This window comes from Trachurus trachurus (genome assembly GCF_905171665.1).
Source record: "Trachurus trachurus genome assembly, chromosome: 19".
In the NCBI taxonomy this organism is placed as follows: Eukaryota; Metazoa; Chordata; class Actinopteri; order Carangiformes; family Carangidae; genus Trachurus; species Trachurus trachurus.
In genome coordinates, this window is record NC_139913.1 from 20,638,907 (window position 1) to 20,652,378 (window position 13,472).

Here is a 13,472-nt window from a genome sequence, read left to right on the forward strand (position 1 = left end):
GAGCAGTTCAAAGGAGGTCAAGTACACAGAGGCAAATTTTTTAAACAAGGAATATCAAATACCGTATTGCACAAGATAGATTATACATACAGCAAAGCCCACATATTTTAATACATCATGAAACCAGTTTTAACTGGTTTTGTGTCCATTTAGAGGCCTGGAGTCATGTTCCTGGTCACCTGATGCTTTCTACCAACACCTGAGGGAGATCTCTATTATAAATAAATATTTGTTAAATGTGGGAAACACATTATTTACAAATCCTAATGACGAGGTTCACCATCGCCAGCCACCTCTGTAACAGCTTTAAATAGCTCTTGGTTTTTGAAGTCGTCACTCAGTTATTCAGCACAGCACCAGATGTACCGGACAGATGCCTTCAAACCCACTTTGCATTTATCTTCCTCAAGTTTGCAGAGCTGCAGAGCTGCCTGTAACCACGCCACCTGGTTCGTTGCACCAGTTCATTCATTGCAACAAATGCTGCGTTCAGTCCGCCAGGTCGAGTCTAGTCCCAGATGTTCCTGGCTGAGCACAAATTGTTGCTCCAAAAACACTTCCCCGAGACAAAACTTAACTTCAGTTACATTATCCCCTAAAATCCTGTTTTTAATGTTTTATGATACCATGGCCACGTGCTGTCCAGAATTCTTCAGCTGCTCCTGTTGCTACCAACCAGCTAATCATTGGCCTGACCCTGGACCCTGACTGTGGACTTGGTAGTCAAATGTCTGGACTCACACTTTTCACAAGGATTAAACAATAAACCACTTCAAGATAATATGTACCTTCTTTCTTACTTCTTAAAAAAGCATATCAAAAAGAAACACATCCTCCAAGTCCAAAAAGGTAGGTAGGTAGGTAGGTAGGTAGGTAGGTAGGTAGGTAGGTAGGTAGGTAGGTAGGTAGACCTATGACCCATGACCACAATCCTCCTCTTAACCAAAGATAAATAAATAAAACATATCTGAGGCACAAACTTTAACGTATCAAAATTCAAGCACACTCATATGATTAGTTAAGAAGAAATATTTCTATTATTCTTGGACTATTGCACAGTTAACACAACTAGGAGCGTCTCTTTTACTGTCTCAACGAGGCAAATGAGATTATACTGTAAAAAGTATTAATGTTTAAATGAGTGATCTTGTATTGCACAAGAGCAGGATCATAAATGTTTATGAATCTAATGAACTTTTCACTGTTGTTTGCTTTAAATCATTTGTTTTTTTTGCTTATTGGTTTGTTTTTATTCAACACCCGAGTGTCGAATGAAATGTGTGAAATGAAATGTGTTGCTGTTTAGATGTGTTGTATTAGTTGCAGCTCCTATCTCCCAGGTTCATGTTGATCTCACCAGTATCTGGCAGACGGATCTCTGGAGTTAAGCGATAGTCACGAGTCAATCAAAACAACTTTGATATTCACATGACTACAGTGAATTAGTTCTTATTGTTTTATTATGTTCATCCTGTCCATGTGACAACTCCCTATCGCTCATACAAGGTACCAGAAATGAAATCTATTAAAAACACAACAACTTTGATGCTGATAAAATGTTGTTTCTGCTGATAAGGAGTTTCCACCTGTACAAGATAAAAGCTGTAAGTTTAATAATGCTGACATTTTACTTTTGAGGTAAATGAACTACAGATAATTTTGATTAATACAAGGCTGAGCTGAGACCCTGTCATAATTCACTACAACACACTGATTGTGAAAGATTGGTCCAATAAATGAATTAACATGTGATGTGATCTCTGCACAAACCACTGAAACCTTTGAATCTCAGTCTGTTCAGCTGAGTGGTCTTCATCAGGTCAAGGCAGACAGAGTCATTATCACCTCACAGCGAGGGTCGCCGTTAGTTCAGATTTAGATCACAGGATCAATCAGTCCACACTGTTCTGCGGACGACCCCCTGTTCTGAGCGCTGCCTCAATCAGGCCACCACAAGTCATCTTCCGTTTCTATCACGCCATACAGCATCTATCGCAAGACGAGATAACAGGTGTTGCTGCAGACACACTCGCGGGTGTCTCTGGAAACGTGAGGCACATGTCAAACATGTGAACCACCTGCGGGGGTTCGGCTTACTTATTGACAGAGTAGATCCTAACTGGGCTGATAGGAGCGGAGGCAGCACTGTGACTTACTTTTCACACACTCATGATACTTAGTCAGGGTGAAGTCAGGGTGAAGTCAGAAAAACAACAATTTCTAAGGAGATATAATTCCAAAAATAGTTTCTCTAGAATAAGAGAAGAAATACGTCATCATGTTTTTGTTCTGCTTTTCAAATCCAATGACGTGTTAACTGGTAAAAGTTTACGGGAAGGGCAGCTGGTGCCTGAAGACTAATTGGAATTGAGTCTGAAGTCGTCAAAGTATGACTGTCCACAGAGTGTTAACCACTGTCCTATTGTGTGTGTGTGTCCTGTACAATGTAGTTTTCCTGCAGTCTCTGGCACAATAATTGAATTTGGCTTTTCTTTTAATGGAAGTCTGTGGAGTGTGGAGAGGCTGTGATAGCCCAGAACATCCAATCTATACAAACAGGCATATGTTGCACACCATTGGACCTGGATGCTGCGAGGTGGCATGTGAATGTGTCTGTGTGTGTTTGTTGGTACTCTTGGGTGTTGAGATGACATGTGCAGATTCCCATGCACACACACCCTCTGTTGTTCTAATTTAATCTACATTCATGCTACAAAATCCCTAATGTGGGAGTGAAGCAAGAATCAACAGTTAGTGAGATAGTAAAATAGAAATGAGAGAAATGTTTTATCTTAAATTACATCCAGAAGGGTTTTGAGGATTAAATAAAATGCCGACAAGCTGTGGGCCAATGCTGAGTCCAGGTAGCTGATAAGACTCTGACTGATCTTATCAAACTGTACACATGTGTACTTTAAAACAAACCTTGTTTTTTCAATGTTTACAAGCCATATTTCAATGTGAGAGGTTATCTCTGTTGTTGCTTTTAAAAGTGATTGTAAACCTTTATACTTCCTTATTTTGTTTATGAATTTCTGAGGACCACACATAATTCCCAGAGGAGCTCCACTCAACATCAAATAAATCAAAGACAAACATACATAATAATTTACTGTGCAGTATGTGCAGATCCATTTGAGACCAGTAATGTGTTTGCTGGAACAAGGAGCAAAGCTGCAGCAACCAAGTTACATTCATTATGAAGAAAGAAAATTATAATCATCATCATTGTTATCATTATCATAATTCTGGCTCTGAAATCTGAGACTTGTTAGCTGATGTTCATGTTGCTCTAAAGATTACAACTCTCCTAATTTCTTCCAAACCTTCAGCGTGATAAAACAGAAGTCACATGTTACTACTACTGTAGCACACAGTGTAAACAACATCATAAAACAGCAGCGTGCTGTTCTTGTCCTGCTGAGCTGCACGTTTGACTTGGATTTTAGTGCAGCTAATCTGTAACATGTGGGGAGCCCAGTGATTAAAACTGAAAAAAATAGTATATCTTTCAGTTATTACTGTAAAAAAGAGGCCTCTCAAATATTTAGATTTAAGAGGATAAAAAAACAAGCAACCAAGTAATCAGTATGTGTGTGTAAAATTACAGTATGAGTATGTGAGAGTTGAAAAATCTTTGTTGGTCATTTGAGCCATCTGAAGAAAATGACACAATGTCTGAGGTCAGCAAGAGCAGGAACATGATTATGGAGTTCCTGTTTTCAGCTGCAGTAGATGTCATATGTTATATCATCTCCATGTCTGTTTGTTGAACCATGCTGGGCTCTGTGTGAGTATACATTACCAGCTGCTTTAAATCATGCAGAATAACAAGAGCAGAGGGCAGAATCACAGCTATTTGTCATTGCCAGAGACCACTTAGAGAGTTTAGTGCTGCATAATGCAACACACCAGTCAGACAGTTTATGTGCAGACATGCAGAGAAATAAAACTATTTATCTATCACTTTCTTCATTTTAGTAGACGTGCATGGCCTTGGTTTAGCTGGTGCAATATGCAGCAATATAGCAATAACTGTGATGTAACAATCATCAGTTTAGTCATTACTTGTTAATGGACATCTCAAATTACAAATTAATTATTATATTTGAATTATTATATCAACACAAGCGGACTTGAACACAGAGAAGAGTCATATCCCATAAAGAAATAAAGTCATCTATCTCGTATCAGTAGACAAGAGCTCTGCTGATGGTGTAATACAAGCTACAATAAAGTGATAACAGTACATACTGCGGCAGAAATCCACTGTAGTGCTATCTATTAATCATCCTTTAAAGATGTCAATGTGGAATGCTTTTTATCAATCATTTCTAATGAGAGGGTATCATTCATGGGGTTTGGTTCCTACAGCATTTGGATACTCTATAGTTGACTTCAGGGAGGAAGATTGGATTGGATTTCACCAAGCATGAGAGAAAATGCTGGAAAGTTTCATCAAAAAGTCACTGTAATAAGGTCACTGCGATCTGATGGGGAATGTATTAGTTTTTTCAGATAGTTGGTCATGAACAAATTGAAGTCGTGATTGATGGTGATGTAGAAGTTCAAGAAGCATGTAAGTTATGAGAAAAAAAATTATATTTGTACCAAATTCCATGACAATTCACTTTCACTCCACACACTGTAGATGTCAACGGTGTGGTAGTAGGGGAGGCCAAGTGAGGGATCAAGTCATTATATTACCATATGACTGTGTTTTACGCAAATCCATCAAGTAGATGATGGGATATTTGGACTGTTTTGACCTTTTACTTGTGTGTGACTGAGAGCACTTATAGAAAAATTATCCAAAATAAATTGGCAAAATTCATCCTTTGGAGAACATAAATCTTTTTAGAAAATGTCATGGCAATCAGTGGGTTTTGGATTAAAAGCGCTGATCCATTGACAATTGCTGCGAGGAGGCGAGTTAGTGCTGGAACCATCCCAGATGAGTCACCTGGGTGAGGGTGTCTGATGTTGAAAGACCAGAAACGCCTACTGACCACAGACACTTAGGATGTGTCCCAATGCATCTACAAGACGTGTCTCAAACACAAGGCTTATCATGAAATAGTTGTTGAGATGTTTCGCTACAAAGAACAACATCAACATCACCATCCGTTGAAGCATGCGGAACTGAAGGAGAAGAGTGAACATGTATCCCTCTGATAAACTGAACTATGTAAACAGCTGTATTGCATTATAGCAGACCCTCTGTGTCAAGAAACCTCTTTATTAACTGGAGCCAGGCCACCGTGTACAGTCACGAAAACACAATCGAGGATGCTGCTGATCTCAAGTTGTTCTGGCAAGATATCCTGAGCAGTACAATGTCTTTTGATTTGGCTGAGCATTTTGAAATTACATAACAATGTTCCACTTAGAAGTCAAGTATCATCCAGAGTTTATCAAATGTTGAAATTTACCAGCTTTTTATTGCTTGGATTAACTGAGTCATCATCATCATCATCATCATCATCATCCATAATGGACAGTGTATTGAGAGGTAGACCTACTTTTCTCGAGGCTACACTGACCTCTAGTGGATTATATGAGTAGCACAAGTGTCAATCTATTATATACTGCCCTGGTATTATATTTTATAATACGGTATATATTTATTGTCTGTGTAAAACTATTTTTGTGTGAAATGCATCATCTTTCCTGAAGAGACCTATCTATCTATGAACAGTCTCGGTGGATATCTACTTGGTGCAGTTCTGCGCTGGGACCAGCTGCTGCTGAAAAATCTGTACCCTGCGGAAATTCCGCGTTCATCGCCGACAGAACACATCCCCGCCCCGACTGACTACTGGCAAAGACATCTCCTCAGGTAGCGTGAAGTAAATCTTTTAAACAAAGCGTTTAATAGGATAGGGTCTTTAAAAAAACAGAGCTGCTCCCATGGAAGAAATCACTGATCAGAAGAACTTTTCTGAACTTATTAGTCAGATATTACAAGACGCGCCAGATGCCAGAAAACATCTCGTTGATAACCACAGCAACCTCCACCGAGTGGCAGATTACTGTGAAAACAATTACCTCCAGGTGAGTAATGCTCATAAAACATATCCCAAACCACACAGTATAACTTTCTGATGTTGTTATAGAGCTTTATGACTCTCTGAAGCGTTTTTACTGTGTTCAACCTGCCTTGTGTTTATTCTTTCTTTAATTCTGAGGCTGAGGATCCAACCAAGGCTCTGGATGAAGCCAAGGCTTTGGCTACCCAGGCTCTGGCCAGTGTCACCTACCAGATCAACAGCCTGGCCAGCACTGTGCTGAGGCTGCTGGACTCTCAGGTCACGCAGATTAAAGTCATTGAGTCCTCTGTCAACATGCTGTCACTGGTGAGGAACAGCTTTCATCTAAAACACACCTGAGCTCTGCACAACAGTGACCCACACTAAACTAACAGACCCACAAATATGAATCAAGTGTTTTAGTGATCCTTTAACTTTTACATTCGCGTCATCATCATCAGCTCATAGTTTTACTTTGCTCAATTCATGTTGTTTATGATCACTTGAAAGAACTTATCACATTCCCATCAACCACAGCTGCATTTTTTCACTTAGTACTATTTAGTCTGTGAACACAACTAAGACAATGAACATGATAAACACTGCATCTGATTAACACTGATGATAAACCACGTTTGTAGCCTATTACTTCAGTAACTTCAACACTGGATCACAGTGACCCCGTTACAATCATTTTTTAGTGAAACGTAACATTTTCTCTCATGTTTTGACTTTTTTCTTTTCTTCTTTTTTAAGTGAAACTCGTCTCCTTTTTCTTCCTCCACTATGTCACGTTGTAACCTTTATTAGTCGATGGAAGGCTGAACATTTGTTTTTGTTGGACTAAGTGGCTAAACAATGGACAGATCTGTGTATTCTGTGTGTTTTATTTCCCAAGAAGGACTTGACATGTTTAAAACTAATTGCATGATATTGCATAACTGCATGGCATGTAATTCATTGAATGCAAGTCAAATGGAAATAGCCACAGGCGTGCTTTACTGCATTTTTTCACATGCATGAACTGAGCACCATCTCTTTAATCTGTGGTCAGTTTTATTGCTTTTCTCCATGCAGGCTGCTTATTCAGTGCGGTACCTTTCGATGTCATTGGAAATGAGTGATGTGAAAGTCTTGTGTATGTGTTATGTGTCAAACCTCCGCACCAGGCCGCAGCGATCCACCACGAGAAGGTAGCAAGGAGAGAGATTGGTGTTTTCACAACTCCCAAGGACAGAACCCGCTCCAAGCTCATGACCCCGCCGCCTTCAGGCAAAGAGCCAGAGAGAGGCTACGCAAGAGTGCCAATATCATACTCCATCTTGGACTCCGTCGGACACTGTTTTCAGGTAGTAAACAGAAAAAAGAGATTGATCACAGCACAGATCCACACATCTTTGATCAATTCCTATTACATTAACCCGTACATCACACACCACTCCCCACCTTCAGCGGTGCAGCACCCGTGTTATACCCTGTGTGATATACAGCATTGACTGACTGTGAAGCAGAAATGTGCTATAACATCCTTTTCTCACCTTTATCTGTCTTCTACCCACAGGTCACAGAGCCACAGGCGCAGCCCAGGAAGAGAGCAGACAGCACACAGAGCACTGCAGACTTCTCTGTGTATGTAGATACAGTCCAGTTAGATAAGAGGACCAGTGTCTGTCTTATGTTCATATGATTTTAATGAATATAAGACTACACACATTAGTTGTTCGTCTTAAACTGTGAAACATCCTGGATCTGTCCACATTGAACAAAACCAGTGCAGAACCAGGCTAGTGGTGTGTCTAAATGTTATACTAAGCTACTATAACAATCTCCTTTTAATCAGTCACTAGGCCATGGTTTTCATATGTTATTGTTACATTCCTTCTTGTAGGCTACTGCTCGCATAAACACAGCACTTACTGTCCATTAGAAGACTTTACATGGAAGTTGAGTGTAGGATGAATACCTATAGGAAGAGCTTGTGGGCAGTTCTGGGGAATAGGACAATTAGGCTGTCGTCTATCTTGGGAAGAGTCAGATATGAAGTTTGATAACTATAGTTGCCAGTTAGCTTAGTTTAGCATCAAGATTAAACACTGTAAACATAGCTGTATCCAAAACTCTGAATGTAATTCAAACACTTATTTAGCCAACTCTGCATTTAGGTGGTTGCGTGCTTAACTATTGTCTTAGACAATTTGTGAGAAAATGGCAAAAACTCCTGATCAAAAAGTAGTCCAGACACGTGAGCTCATTTAAATTGTGATTTTCATACTTTGGTTTGGTTGGATGTTTTGGGGTTTTGGTTTAAACCAATGAGATAATCTGTTGTTTACTAACATTTACAGTGTAAGTAGTTGGTTTTCTATTTGTTAGCTAGCAGCAAGCCAGTCAAGTCAACTGAACTTAGTTTTTGTTTTGAAGACGTTTCACCCCTTATCCAAATGGCTTCATCAGTTTGTGTAGACTAGACTGGCTAGTCTGGCTAACCTCGAGACAAAAACTAAGTCCAGTTGACTTGATTCAAGAGACGCCTTTGACCTGGACAAATGAGAATTTCTCCCATCACAGTAGCTAAAAGTCTGTCTTCTTTGTTTTGTCTGCAGATCCAGTCTTGGCATCGCGGTGCCTCCACCATCGGTCCCCACCTTGCAGACTGCCACCAACGACAGCCTCCCTCCCCCTCCCCCGCCTGCTGCTCCGGCCCTGGACCCCGGTGTGCCTGCCCCTCCACCACCACCACCTCCTCCTTCCTCCATGGACACTGGCCTCCCCCCTCCACCTTCCATGACCTCGCCCACATGTCTCCCTCCACCCCCACCTCCATCTATGCCAGGAGCTGGTTCTCTTTCTCCTCCTCCTCCTCCTCCTCCTCCTCCACCCCCACCAGCATCAGGAGCTGTGCCCCCTCCTCCTCCTCCACCACCACCAGCATCAGGAGCTGTGCCCCCTCCTCCTCCTCCTCCACCACCCCTTCACCCTGGCACCTCTGGTGTTGTGCCACCTCCTCCTCCACCTCCTCCGCCTCCCCCTCCCCTACATTAAAGGACTATACAGTTCACTCTATGGGGTTTTATTTTAAGCTAGGGTGTAGCAGGTAGCAGTGTGGGCAGACATGCAGGGTGTTCTGGTGCAGAAAACATGTTCAGCGTGTGAAATATTTGGGCTGGTTTCAGATCAACACTGAGCATAAATAGAAGCTTGAAACCTTGTGTGTAGTGGTTTAACCAAGAGCTGTTTCATCTGTGTTGAATGATTTTTTTTTTACTCAGGGACAGAAAACCCCTTAAGTGAGACATTCTGAGTGTTGCTCAGCTGAACATGTTTCGACAACACGGTGCCTGCATTCCTAAGAAACAAGCTGAAACAAAGATTCTTGCATTTCCCTGTTAGCCTCTTGTCTCCTGTAATGTGTTTACCATCCTTTAGTACTGTATGTCCTTAAGTTCTTACAATGATTCTAAATCAGTAAGGCTCACTTTACCTTACACTCATTCTTCTGTGTTGCTGATGTTTACGTCAGGGGCTGTAACCCCACTGAGTTCTGCTACTTTAATCAGGTCATTGAGGCTATAAAATGTCTGTTCAACACTCTACTACTCTACTAAACCTTCACTACATCTTAAAGGTGAGCAAAAAATATCAGATCAGTCAGGACCAGTTTATTTAAACTTGTTAAGTATTTTCTTGGCTGTGCAGTAAGGCCGGAAACAGAGTCTGATCTGATTTCAAGTCCATGATCTTACATGTACTGTAGTTACATCTTAAACTTTGAACTGTAGTGTTATGTTGAGTTGATGTTCTGTGTGAGTAAAAATAAAATCTATGGTGATGAAACCTATGGTGCTGTGTCGTTCAACACAAACAGTAATTATGCCTGCCTTACAGACATTATGTGTCATGTCACGCAAGGATATGAGCAGGCAAAGAGCGACCTTTGACTTTTCCGCAGGTAAATGTGTTGCAAAACTGAACCAGGAATTTGCCAGACGAACAATAAAAGAGTCACAATCCTCAGATGCAATATCAGATATTTTGAATAACAAATCTTGTTCCGTAGTTGTTGTTTTTTTTTGTTTCTTTTTAACATTTTCTCCAGTCTTGAAAAGCTGATTAAAAAGACACCCAAAAACCTGCCATGATCCTTAATCGTCCTATGACTGAATATTTCCTCTAATCTCAAAATGTCATAATAAATTCCACTTTTCACTTACTGTATAACTCACTGAATGCTTGTTTTGTTTATTAAGGGTAGTTTTTGAGTATTTGAGCAAAGAGATGCAGCTAAATTAAACATATTAAAGCTATGCCCTGAGTCATAATATCTCTGTATCTGCAAACACCATCTGTGTGCATTAGATGGTGCGAGAGGACTTGCAGGACAAGGAAGCATATCTCAGCCTTCTCACAGAAACCCTCCAATGCAGTCTATGAAATGTAACTCCACCTCCACACTCCATACAGCTCTGTGTGACTCTTGTGTTACATTTCTGCATCAGCATGTTCACAGACATGGAGTCAATTGTGCTTGGTTTTTTCTTTTTATATAAAGATAAAGTTGAAATTGTTTTGCATTGAACTGAATTCCATCAGCGGCAACCAAATTGCATTTACAAACTTCCCATTTGAACCACCATCCTGCACAGACCCTCCACCATCATCACCACCCAGACCCTCTAGCCCTAATCCTCCACTTTCCTCGTCCTCCACTTCAAACACTCTGAACTCATTCAACTTTTTATTACAAGGCAGTGAAAAGTAGAAGTTTTTGCCTTGCCAGGACCAGGATTTGCATTGCATTTGTAAATGCATGTACCTCAGTAATTCTTTTTCCCTCTGCAACCCCACTGTTGCTATTACATTTATATAAATGTTCTTTTTTAACTTTATGCTTTTTTGAGACTAATAAATGGTTTCAACACATTTCTTGCGTTGTTTTTCAAAGGAAGATATCCAGCCACAGATTTCTTTGCCCTCGACGGTGGTAAGAATTTAGTAATCACTATTCAAAGGGAATATAAAATGTATTTACAATTATTACAAAGTTTGTATATAGTTAGTGCTCTAATAAGTGACGTCTGTATGATTTATGAAAAGAAATGTAACAGACACAGAGCACACCTCCAAGTCCTGTGTCTTTAAAGAAGACAACAATGCTGTAAAAGCTCCTCAGATTGTGCACTTCCCTAAGTGACACATTATCTTTTGATAGCGACCTGCAGGTCAGTGCACTTTTTGTATGTTTTGAATTCTTTGATAAGGTAAGGACTCATCGCGCCGCAAAAGATAAAAAGATAAGAATCAAGCTCTTGTGAAAATCTGTGGTGGTTTGATTTACTTTTAATTTGTGTGAACCCTTTGCTTTTTACCAAAATGTATATATGAGCTACAGATTTATAGGATGAAGGTTCACTGTCCGCTGTTATGCTCAAACAGCATAAAGTCAAACATTATGCTGGTGATTCACACTAAGTGATGTAACCTCCCCGGCTGTTCACAACTGAGCCGTCTCCAGTAGTTTTTAAAATGAGATAATGGTTAGTGAATTCAGTGAAAATCCTTACTAAGCCTAATTGTATTGCAGGGTGTCACAAACTGACAAAAAGGTGTCTTTTTTTACTACAGTAATGTCAGCAGGTTGACATAATCAGAGCCATGAGCGGGTTTCTGAATATCTTTGGATATATGTAAGTAGAAGTCAAGAAATAATCTCTCCATAAAAATAAGAAAATAAAATAATGATGTCTTGAATGCTTTAAACGTGTCCCCAGATTCCCAGTGTTGGTGGTGTGCATCGCTGTGGTGCTCCTCTGCTTCTATCTTCAAGCGAAAAAGAAAAGAGCAGCATATGATGTAACTATACCCATGACGCAAGGCGACAACACTCGTTCAGTGGTCCGAACCATCTCTTTGGAGGAAGAGCAACATTACGACAGATTCCCTCCTCGCTACAGCGACGTGGATCACCCTCCTCCGTACTCACTGGTGCGTGCATCCTCTACACCGACATTGCATCACAACACAGAGACATCAGTTACAAGTTATCAGGCCTTTGCTATTCTCTGTATTGTGTCACAGAAAAATAAACAGCGTAATAACAGTGTAATAAACCCTACACAGTTATAAAATGAGCAGATTAATGCTCTGAAAATGAACAATTCTGAAAATGTAAAAACTGGAAAAGATTAACACAAGAAATGAATATTCACAGCTTTTGTGGAATAAGCTTAGCATATACAATATATTTCTTATACTTATAAATAAATAAATAAATAAATAGAAATACTACAGGAAGTACCATTTATTACAGTGTCATGTTGAACTTCACTTCCATACAGTTTGATCCCAAGCTGACAAGCGTGTGGCCAGGAGGGGCGCCGCCTGCCTATGAGATGTATCCCATAACGCTGCCTCTGGCGCCTCATCACTGGACGACACCCACAGGATCTGTATATCCCACGCCGGCACCCTCGCCCACACCCCCACCCACCTGCACCCATGGCTACCTACAGTCGCAGAGGTCACAGCAGACCTCCAGTGACTAACCTCTGAGGACACAAACCTTACTCTATGTTGTTTTTATGTGTATGCTGAAAAAATAGTATTGCCGTTTATTTAACGTACTGTTTTAATTTAATTTAAAGATGAATTAACATGAATATTAACGGCAGACAAGTTTCTGAACATTTTTAAGGTTTAATTTTTATATGAACATCAAAACTACAGTGTACGTAGTCGGCCAACTGCATCTACTCACCGGCAGAGTCATCAAAGCACCAAGTGTTTCTCTATGTTATACTATATACTTTATTACAATACAGTACTTACAAGTTTTAGGGAAAATAAAATAAATATTAAATAAGTTGCCAGTACTATTATTTTTTCAGTTTTCTACGAAGGAACAGTGACAGAAGTGAAATGTTCCATGATGAAAAAATAGAGTGTTTCCTTGGCTTTTGAACCATGTTAAGGCAAAAGTAAGTATGAAGAAGCCACTGATATTTTACTGTATTTTAAAAATCACAAAAAAAAAAAACTTTAATAACCTTCATCAGTTGTCCAAACTGTAATGTTAAATAATATATTTGCCTTCATTATACAATCAGTGCATACTGTAGGCTACCTCTTTAGTGTGTTACTTTATTATTATTTTTCTTTTTACTAGGGTTTAAGTGTTCTCAGTGCTACAAATAAAACTCCAACAGAACCAAGCAGGAAGTAGTCGGACACTGTGGATCCATCTGCTGGATCCTGACTGTCACACACACACCAGAAGCTTTACCAGCACAGGACAGGAAATACACAACATACCCAACATTAAGAAGGTAACAAAACAAAGTGAGACTGTAAGATTCATCCAGAATGCCTCAGACAAATGACCACTGCTCTCTCTGCTGTGTTTTATGTGTACATAGGTGAACATGTGTGTGTGAGTAAGTGTATGTA

General features: G+C 40.0%; 1 protein-coding gene across 1 annotated transcript; it reads left to right on the forward strand.

Moving 5' to 3' along the window:
* Nucleotides 1-5,910: 5,910 nt before the first annotated feature.
* abi3b (ABI family, member 3b) lies at nt 5,911-9,071 on the forward strand (the record flags this gene model as incomplete). The annotated part of the gene is made up of 5 exons (XM_083993905.1): nt 5,911-6,054; nt 6,189-6,356; nt 7,199-7,381; nt 7,600-7,658; nt 8,633-9,071. The coding sequence occupies 5 exons, from the start codon at nt 5,911-5,913 to the stop codon at nt 9,069-9,071; spliced, it is 993 nt and encodes a 330-aa protein (XP_083850031.1).
* Nucleotides 9,072-13,472: the final 4,401 nt, after the last annotated feature.